General features: G+C 39.7%; 1 protein-coding gene across 1 annotated transcript; it reads left to right on the forward strand.

Moving 5' to 3' along the window:
• Positions 1–7,626: 7,626 nt before the first annotated feature.
• On the forward strand, positions 7,627–8,070 carry LOC126095434 (uncharacterized). The gene has a single exon (XM_049910228.1). The coding sequence runs from the start codon at positions 7,627–7,629 to the stop codon at positions 8,068–8,070; it is 444 nt and encodes a 147-aa protein (XP_049766185.1).
• The last annotated feature ends 3,372 nt before the right edge of the window (positions 8,071–11,442 follow it).

Consider the following 11,442-nt stretch of genomic DNA (forward strand, 5'->3'; position numbering starts at 1 on the left):
CACATGGCACTGGTTTGTGGTCAGTGGAATGCACACTGAAGAGCATCTGACTCGGACCTCTCCCTCAAGTAAACGAACACGATGGTCTTCCTCCTCTTGCCAGCAGTCATGCATAGTGTTGCTAAACTCCTGTCAAGTATTTCAAGAATACCGCAGAAGGAATATCCAGCTTCTCGTAGTGCTCTTACACGTATTCGTTCAAACTGAGTGAGGTGACGATAGTTGTGTCTTTGCCGCTTTAAAGAGATCCTTGACTAACATCAGCTCACTAAGTCCAATCTGAAAGGTAACTAGCGTTCACGGCCGTTGCAGATTTGCTGCCTCAAAGTGGTGGTACTGGAGCCACTTTTAAGCGACTAGCGTGAAATATGAATAGACGTCATCTTTCAGATAACGGAACATGCCTACCAAGTTTCGTATATGGTGCACAACTCGTTCTTGGTGTTACGATTTTTTCCCGTCACTTTTTAATTTTCCACTTAGCGTGGCTTATTGTCGGCAACATTTCTCTACCACAGATGGAAATGGGTGCAGCAGAAGATGACATGGATAGCAGTAGTCTTTACTACCGTCTATCTACATATGTTGATCTCCGATGTTGCTAATATTGATTCCTGGCGAGTGTGGTAATTATACTGACATGGAGTCTAGTGTGTTCAACACCCAACCGAGACCTGTCATTGGCAGGACAGGTATATCTCTATTGTATCAAGGGAAGTCTCTCATAAATATACATTAATTACCTTTTGGTGTTGCGATTTTTTCTCATCAGTGTAACTGGCTAGAATGACTCCAATGCAGAATAATGGTACACACTGATGTCTTCCATTCATAGCGCGTTTTCACCTTGATTAGTTCTTCTGACACCACATGCAACAGTGTGTCTAGAATGGCTCTGTGTGTGTGGTGATTCTCTATTAGAGAAGAATATAGATGCAGCAGAAGGACACAGCTCATGGATGCAAGAAACTATTACTTTTTATTTACATTCATCAGTCTCGAGCACAGATAATACACTGACATAGTGTCTCCCAGCCTGGCCCTGTCAGTTGTAGCCCAGGCTGTACACTTTTGCTCCGGCAGCTGGTGCTGTGTCAAACTAGGTATGGTGACCTGTAGCAGTATTGCCTTATTGACTTCTTTCACTGAGAATATGTCAGAGTTTATCTCGTCCCAGTCTGTTTTAGCTCTTGTGTCATGTGGGTAATACATGATGCAGTGTAACTGTTTATATAAATAAATAGTAAAATTGTTGCCATCCCTGCTAAAACATAAGAAAATACCTCATTCTTGAAGCGGAGGTGGAAGAGAATGAATGGAAATGATACCATGCTACCACTACTCCCACCACTACCAAACCACAGTTCATTGTTGCAATAACCAAACTGCACTATTTTAACGAAATAAATATGCTTAAAAGGATGGTGCTACATGCTCCGTGCAATTGTAGCATAACTGGGCTATGCCTACCTTCTTTGATTGAGGGAGTGAGAAGGAAGGACAGAGGTGGAAGGAGGATGAATGACCTTGGCATCGAACTTGACCTTAGAGGGGGAGGGGAGTGGGTGATTTTAATTTGCGCCAATACTCTTATTCATTCGCTACTAGCATACCCACTGGAGGAACAATTTGTTGTTCTTCCTAGTGTTCCAGTGTTAATGACCAACAGTCTTCACTTAGAAATCAGCAATTCCGTTAAGAATACTTCATAGATCAGATGTTCTAATTTCATAATCCTGCAGTTTTACCATTGTTTCATTCCAGCAAGTGACATCTGACCATGAGCCTTCTATCAAAACAGTTTTTTCCAGTTGTTTTATCCTTTAGTATTTTAACATCTTAATGATGAGCTAGATCTTCACCTACATTTTCAACATCACAGCGCTGTCTTTTCATCGTGGTATTCACATTTTAGTGGTGGCATTAGCAATTTATTTATTAAAGTATCGATTGGAACTTCTCTGATACCAGCTACAGAAGTAGTGTCCGATACAATCCACTGTTGATAAATGTCGAAGCTGTTCACTTTTCTTAACTGCAAACACTATTTCTTACATAATGGATCTCGACCAGAATACTCTGTCCTCCCTCGTGCCGTAAAAAGATGGAAACTGCAATAAATATGATCGTTCAAGGGAAAAACAACGGACAAGTATAAATTGACCTATTTCGCTTCGATTGTGCTTATTGCGTAAACGTATTACGGAACATGAAATATCGACTTGTATTCATCCTTTTACAGGTCTACTCCGAAGTTGTTCTTTCATCAGAGCGCAGTTGTGTTTCTTACCGACATGCAGACGGAGGCGTATAAGTTGCCAGAAGATATACCTGTATGCAGACGTGCGTGGAGAAAGAAAACATCAGACAGATTACGAGAGTTTCATCAACGTTGGAGCCTGCTACTGTGGAGAGCATTTTGCCTTATCCCTCAGCGCTGCAGACATCGCCAGAAAAGAGCTTCTAGGTTTTTTCTATCTTTCGTGTGGCTCATAGCCTTTTGTTGTGGAAATATGTCCTCCGTGAATGACATTGTCACCTGTTATTCAACATCTCCTCTTTATAAACTAATTGCCTGTTTGGATATGGAAATGATGCAATTGACGTCAGTATTCTTACTATGTAAGAGCATCCGCACAGGATGCGGAAGAACAAAAAATGCTGGCTCATTTCCCAAAATGAGAGCCACACCCATATCTGCCACTTTGTGCACGAAACATGGCGCTAGCTGTTTTGCATTGGCAGTTTTGCTATTTACTGTTTGGACCGTAGCTGTCAGCGTGCCTTGGGCCGTCACGCAGACAGCATACATCATTTTGGACGTGTTTCCTGTTGTTCACACAGTAGCCTGTCTCCTGCAGGGAGAGACCGCAGTTCTGGGTGTCGTTGCTTAGGCAGATGATCTCGTAATTCTAGTGGAAGGGGGCACTCGCAATGTGATAGAAGAGCGATCACGACTGGCTATTGGACTGTTAACAACCTGGTATGAGAAGACTAAAATGTCTATTGCACCACAAAAATCGCTATATATGCTCTTAAAAGGCAAGTTCAGTAGGGACCCAACAGTTAGAATTAATGGCCAGGCAGTGTCGCGACAGAGATATGCCCGTTACCTAGGGGTATATCTAGATGAGAATAGGAGTTTCATTCTGCATATTGAGCAAGTAACGACAAAGTCCTTAGATCTGTTCAATAAGATAATATCAATTGGACAAAGAAGATTTCATCTGCCGTCAAAGGCAATAAATATCTACCACAACAGTATATTGGCACCAATAGTAGGGCACGCATCCAGTGTGTGGGCCAACAGGCTAGCTCTCGTGCGGCCTGCCGCTGCTGTCAGGCGAATACAGAGGAACGTTCTGTTGAGATGCATTGGAGCATTCAACACAAGTCCAACAGATGCACTGTTGGTAATTATTGGTCTATGTCCACTAGACCTGATAATAAGGCAGCACGCAGCCTTCTTCTGGCTGCGCAAACAGAACATCGACATGTTGCAAAATATAATGGGCACTCCTCTGGTAAGCGTCAAATCCATCCGAGAAAAAATGCTCGACATTTGGCAGGACGAATGGGATGGGTCCAGTACAGGCCGTAGAGTCCATGGGATTCTACCCACAGTAAGGGAAAGACTAAAGAACAAGGTAATGAAGCCCTCACAGGGCCTAGTTCACTTCGTTACAGGCCACGGTCACTATCCCACGTACCTGCATAAAATAGGGAAAAGGCCAACACCGGAGTGTGACTGTGGTGCCCACGCAGGACCACCAGAACACACAGTGTTTGAGTGTCCCATATACGAACAGGCTGTCTCAGTTGAGAGACAGCTTCTGCAGACAAGGGATATAAATGATATATTAACAAATGGTGAATTGTTTAGCAATTTCGCAAAATTAGTGAATAAAATCTCAAGGGAGGCCCAGAGAGCCTACCTTGGGAGAGGGTAAATGCGCTTCTGATCTAATGCGCAATTGTAAATATGTAAATACCACGTTTGTTTAAGTCTTTGAATTGTAGTAGCTAGTAGTTGCAGTTAGATCAGTATGGTGGTGGGGGGAATAAAAGAGAAGTATAAATGGAGTGGTTTCTTCTAGTAGTAGCAGCCCGCCTCCACGTGGCTAGGTACGAGCAATTCTCTGGCAAGATTCCAGAGAGCCTAAGAGGCCGATCATTCGTATATAGCACAACGTTGTGTAATAAATAGATAGTGTGCATGCATTAATAAACCACTTCTGTAGTACTAATAGCAGAGATAGTTAGTCTTAATACACCCACTCAAAAGTGTCAGAAAGTGGGTTATGAATGTTTCACAAATTGGGAAAAAAAATTGTAGCAGTTCGTGTCCTTGACGACGTGAAGCGGATCATCGACACACTGAAGAATCAGATACTGAATCGGTTACGTCCTCAGAGATTTTCCTCAGTATTGTTTCCGCAGAAGGGTAGGTATCAATCGTTTTTAAGTCATATAACTGGTTACAGGTCATCTTCATCACCTTTTGTATAATGATAATCCTTTTACGGTTACACGACAGATACATGCATCATCCAAAAAAAATAATAGGGAATATTACAGTACACATAGCTAGAAATATTTACAAGACATAAACAAAATCATAGAATAGAGCAATGTGCACTAACAGCCACCTTGTCTACGATCAGTAACTCTGAGAAAACGTCTGACACAGTTTCAACAGATCTGTACGACAGTCTTTCAGATCGAAGCATGATTATTCTCCCTATGTAAGAATAATGGTGAATGTCATATAATTTTTTTTTGCAGTAACTTCTGTTATAAAACATTACGATAGTGAGAAATTCAGAATTAAAAGAGAACTTAGACAACGAGGGTCCTTGTACGCGAAAGTGTTTTCAGCGGATCTAATTGATATTTTCAGATAGTCAGAAGGGAGAAATATATTTACTGGAACCATCCTCGATTCGCTGCTGTTTATATACGATTGGTCATTAATGTAGATGAACGCCTACAATCTTCAATGTAAGACTAAAATATTTTACCAACAACGCTTCTAAAAAATACTAAAAATCAAAAAAGCTTTCCTGATGATGAATTTTGTATTGATTGCAGTTCAAGACAGTAATGAGACAGAGAGGAAAAACTAGACTACAAAAGTAAAAACAATTTGAAGTGCTTTATGTATACTAATTATATTTTCGAAGGTAAACGTCAGTTGTTTGTATAACGAAAAGTATTTTCACTTATGGCACAGATCAAGTACAAAAAGCATTCAGGAACTGCGAGCTTCTCATCTAGCAGTGTACGCAATACATAATGAGAATCATTATGGAAGACAGAAAAATAAATGGTTCAGCGATCTAACGGGAGTTGGATACATAATTATGACTATAACGAAATTGAGTTTCATGTGAGCGAGATACATACGAAGGCATAAGCTTGGTAGACGGCTGAAAGCTATGGACCTCCCTGTAGACACTGAGTTGGAGGATAAGTTCGTAGCGTTCTTCCATAAGTTTAATAAAAACAACACCTACACATAACGCCAGATGCTTAGCATTACCTTTTGTGGACGCGCGCAGATACGGACAGTTGCTGCTTTTTCTGGGCTCAACCAATCCTTTCTTTTCCTTGTGTTTGCACAAGGACACTATTTGTCGTCACCAGTATCCATACAGGGTAGGAATGGTTTGTGTTGCTCACGAACCAATTGATGACGAGCAAGCAAATATGCACATACGGCCCCCTGCTGAGTTTTGTGATTTTGGCTTAGAGCATGCAGTACCTTTACACCTCATTTTAGAACCTGCACCACTGCATGCAAACACCGCTCGAAAGTGGAATGATCATAGTTCACGGACGTGAATCATTTTGGACGAGTGCGCTGAAACGAACTTCATGAAATTCTGAAGGTATTTTATACCACCTTTGCACTCAGGGTGAAAACACGGAAGTACCTTAGAGCTGGTAAGCTAGGATAAAAGGTCGTTGAGTGAAAGCCATTGGACTTTTAGAACAAAAATTTATTAACAAACGAAGTTACAAACAATTTGTCACTTAGTAACAGTTATTTTAAAAAGTTTCCCAAAAGTGAAATGTATGTGGACTAATCCACTGCAGCAGTTACTTTGATAAAATTAATACACACTGAATAATGATAAACTTACTGTCACTAGCCCACCAACTATATAACTACGGGGACTACATGACTGCAGCAAATACACTTTTTTAAACAACATACGCTGACCATTAAACACTTTAAAATTTAACAATTTTCTCAAGAAGCAATTTACAGGTAGTAGCCCACAGCAGTAACGTATTGAACTTCCAATGATCTTACAGGCAGCAGGTCACTAGAACAGTTGCTCGGCGATTTGCCTTTACACAAACAACCTGTTTCTCGGAATTATTCATGCCATCGTGTGCTGTAGGAGGATCCACACCATACTTAATACGAAAATCACGCTGAACATTTATTACTGAACCGCAATGCGCAAAACATGGAACACAAAAAGCTTTCTGTCGTCCCGACACCATTTTTAGTAGAACTGAAGTGGATACACACTGCTGCTAGCTATTGGGAAACATGTAAGAGTCGAGAGTTAGCTCTTTCCAACAGTACGTTGTTCTTGCACATATCTAAAATATCACATTAGTTATGATTTTTTTCAGTCGGACGATTCTTCTTGATGTACCCTGCAATTAGACGCGGTAACATAATGTCGTAGTTAATCTCAAACCGATACTGATTTGTAAGGCTTGTTGAAATAAAATTTTTGGACACTCAATGCTGTGACAGTTACTAAACCGTATTGAAGTAGATAAGCCAACGAGGAACCACGGGAAGCCTCTGAACCTCGTAACCAGCTTTCAACTGGACAGTGAAAGATACATAACTTAGTATATCATCCGCTGTCCTCGGCTCGTAGGAGGTTGTGCCAAGGGTTCTGCCGCATCAACCAAATTGCACTTCGTGACTGCCACCGAGGCTTCCTCTTCACACGGCAGACCACATTCGACATCGTGTTGAACTTCAGATCGGTGGGTCCATGAGGTTGTCACCCACAGAAGCGACTGCTTCCACTGCCCGTCGCCACTCACAGGTGTTATCATCATTGACAGACGCGGGCAAGCCTCTCTGATGCGCATCGATACTAACGACTGATCGCCAGTCTTCCTCAATGTGGAGAGTCACTAAGGTCAAAATGATCTTCCTTAAAACGAGACAACCGTATTATTGCCTTGCCTTGTCTAGTGGCATTATCCCCATACGATGCGAAAATGTTTCTGGCTGCCTCCGGTGCTGTCGCCACTATGCTGAACTCAAACAGAAGAATATCTCGGAAATGTTCCCATATTTCTGTTTGACACTCCATTTTCTACCGTCCACAGCTCCACTCACCATCTCTAAATGACAAAATAACAGTATATACACTCTAATAGGAACTGTGAACTAAAACTAAAAAATAACAGTTCATAAATAAACCAATAGCAACCGGAATACCAACATGCAAAACAAAAACGTTATAAGCATCCATCTAATACAATACTGTTAACCATCACGAACGGGTCGACGCCCACCATTTCTTGCTCGATGATTTTGTATTTTTGCTGGCCTCAAAACAAACCATTAACTTTCTTACATACATGGAAGCTGCACGTGAGACTTTAACGCCCACCTCGAACCTGCGCACGCAGTACATGGCGGTGCTGAGGGAAGTGCGGCAACTGCAGGACCACTTTGGGCTCTCCGTCGCCTGCGATGTGGCTGCCAACATCATCACCCTGCTGTACAGCATCGACATTTTCCTTAGCTTTGCTACAGTGGGCTACCAGATGTGCATCGTCACAATAAGTACGATTTTCATGTGCTATTCCCTGTTGCGTCTCTTGATGGTCGCGGAGACCTGCGCCGCAGCATCCAGCGGCGCTGATGAGGTCCGCAGTCTGTTCGCCGAGTGTTCGCTGGAGGTTCCGCCACTACACTTCTCCGCTGCCGGGTTCTTCTATGTTGACAGGTCGCTGCTCGTCTCAGTCATCAGTATTACCGTCACGTACGTCATCGTGCTGTACCAGTTCCACTCCGTATAGCCTGTGTAGCATCACCAAACGCTAGAATACATATCTATAAGCCATCGTATCGTCAATTACTAACTTTAAAAGAATATAGCAGAGACATTCTTACTATCACATAATGAGAACTAATGCATGACTCCACCTTAACCTGTAGTTTAAGTAATCTGAATGAACTCTGGTTTCTAGTGTGTGTGCTAAAACGGTTGTAATTAACCCCATCAGCATGCCAGTATGAACAACGCTCGACTATCAGTGTGGTACATTTGTAACTTGTATCGCCTACAGAGCCATGACTGACAGGCTAATGGGCTGCTTTCACACACCAACACATGAGACTAGCACCCCATATCCCTTCAGTTCAATTAGCACTTCAGTGCTTATTAAGACTTCGTGAAGTAGTCCCACTTCAAACATTCGCATCTGTGCTTGCTAGCATGTTGCTCAGAAGCAAATTTTTTTTTTTTTTTTATACTGCTCACTGCTGCAGTTAGCATTCTCTCCGAGCAGACAAATCACACCCCAAGTGTTGCAATTGCAGTGCAGGCACCAAACTTAAAGGACTCCTCTCACTTTTCACACATAAGCATTTCTACAATCAAACATTGGCAACACATACGGAAAAACTAACAAAATAATGCTGCAAACAAGGCTTACGCCTACTACCTCCTTCAATATTATTTTTGTAGTCCGGTATTATTTTTTGTCCCATGTCTCTCGTTTATCTCCAGATCAGCTAATTCGTACACATTTTCAGCCTGTCTGTTTCAGTTTATAAATAGTCTCCGTACCAATCACAAAAACATTATATATCTCTACATCATTTTCTATGACTTGTCGCTAGAACTAAGTCTCCAATTCTGTACTCTTTACGCTTTATTTTTGCATAACGTCTGCTTTTCCTTAATGCTGCCTCGCTTTCAAATTTTCCTCTGATTCATACTCTTGGATTCTGAATTAAAATTGCTTTTTGCTTTGACACTTTCATGGTTCCTCTTAATCAAATCGGATGTTAGATCTTTCGTCAGTATATATGGTGTTTGACATATACTTTTATGTACAGTTGATGACATTTTCAAATAGGCGAACACATTTTCCTCGAGCAGTGAGTTGGTCTGTACAGTAGGTCTTGTCCAGTCACAGTATTTCCCTCCCGCAGTGTTCTGATTGGTTACATACTCGATGGTAAGGTTTCATGTAAGATTTTTATGTCACTTGTAATTCCACTCCCTGGTACAAACTGTGAACCATAGTCTCATAGGGTCGGTTTCAGTACAGCCATTTTATAAACACTTTCACATTCCAGAAAGACCCTGACTCAAACGTGTGTAGTGAGTTAATTTGTCAATCAGCTTCACAGATCAATAGATTTGTCTATCACCTTCTCAGGTGTACGATTTTTTATTCGGAGTTTTCATATTTTCTTTACGCAAATAGTATTTGTTTTTGAATATTGCAATATTTTTGCGGTGTATTACCACATTAATAAATTGAATTTGTATTAGTTTCAAATGTAGGCTTACTTCTTGACACTTCTGTAGTTTTTCACTTATTTTCTTAATCTCATCTTCCTATGGAATATCATTGTTATATATAATTTTCTACAATGCAGCTTTTATACTTTTACTTTCCTATCTGTGTGACTATGCAGTGTAACACGGCGCTCATCAGTAACTGTTTGTAACAATAGTTGCATTTCAAATGACATTTCTGTTTTAGAGTACTTATAAACATAGTTATGTAGATTACATGTAATTCTTATGAACATTATGCATCTGGTCTGATACTTGTGATTATTGTGTTACTGTAGAAAGTTCATACGTAATTTCGGTACTTCAGTTCTTAAAATAAAATACTCACACAACCATTACAGCACATAATAATAGAATATTTGGAAAACCAGTTATCTCACTACTAAATAAAATCTGAATGGACAATCACTATTCCGTGTGTGCACTTAACAATGCTTAATTCTAACCTTAATAATTACATGGTTTACATGCACAACAAACGATAGCTGAACAGTGATATGCAATTGCATTTATCTGCAACATGCTGAAATAAATCCTGATTCTTTTACCATCATTTAAATTGAACTTGCAATCTGCAATCCCAAGTGTATTACGTGCCAGCATATCATAAGTAAATAGTCAGCCATCGTTAGCTGCAATGTTTGTCTGAAATCCTATACTTTAAAAACTTTTAAACAGCAAGTGAGATGTGGAGGTTCAAAGTCAAATAATTGGAAACGTGACTGAAATTTGCTCTTGTATGCATTATTAAGACTGGAGAATGTGAATAAGCATACATTGCTTATATTTTTGGAAACAATCATAACTTTGAATACTGAAGAAAAATTTTATGATGTTAAAACTTTTAAGTAAGACCTTTTTACACTGACTACTTCAAGAGAATGAGAGGAGAAGAGTGATGTGATTCTGTTCTGAGTTTGTGCATTTATGAGATATGTGAAACAACAGTATTGTAATACTCAAACAATGTGAGTCACAAAATTCACAAAGCAAAAGCGAAAATATTACCTACCTGTGACATATGACTTTCTGCAATGCTGTTGCTTGCTAATCTATAGACAGATATTATGTTATTTAATACATACCAAGCTGCAGCAGCTGTATTCCAAAAGCATGCCCCACACCAGCAAACACATGCTTCAGCCAATGCTTAACATACAACAGCTTGCCCACACACACAGATTAGTTGGCCACAATATAAAATTTAGAATCCAGAGAGTCTCCTTTATACAAGTACCCAGAAAATATATATACTATGATAAATATCACAAACAAAACAGCAACTTCTAATAATTTTACAACCTTTTATCACTCCTCACACTACCAAACAAACATTTGCATCCTTAGATAAATACGAATTAATATTTAAGAAGTAATAGGAGTATTGTTATGTAAATGTGCGAAAAAGAAGACGAAATGAATAAAATTATATGTCCAACAAGTACAAAGCAAAGCAAAAAACAAACAGTACTGAAGCAGTTAACACAGGAAAATAATAAACAAAAAATGTGATAATTTAATGTGAAAGCTTGATATCTACACTAACACTAATACTCGGCAAAGATTAAGAATATTATATTTGACATCAGTTCGACAGAAAACACACCAAAACATAATAATATAAATTTTTGCAGTGTGTACATTATCATAAGAGCAAAATAACAACATAATAAATGGAATAATTGTAAGAGTGGGTAAATGCTGAATGAGGAATTATGCTGAGTAAATGGTGAATACTGACAATATGTTAACAGTAAAAATCTCAAATGTTTCAAATGTCTGAATAATTGTAATTGTCTTTCTGAAATGAAGGAGTAAATACATATGGGACAATGTCATGCTACGATAGGTAAAGAAT

Source organism: Schistocerca cancellata, chromosome 8 (assembly GCF_023864275.1).
Source record: "Schistocerca cancellata isolate TAMUIC-IGC-003103 chromosome 8, iqSchCanc2.1, whole genome shotgun sequence".
In the NCBI taxonomy this organism is placed as follows: Eukaryota; Metazoa; Arthropoda; class Insecta; order Orthoptera; family Acrididae; genus Schistocerca; species Schistocerca cancellata.

Coding starts and splice junctions, on each gene's coding strand:
- LOC126095434 (XM_049910228.1), top strand. CDS start 7,627: ATGGAAGCTGCACGTGAGACTTTAACGCCCACCTCGAACCTGCGCACG.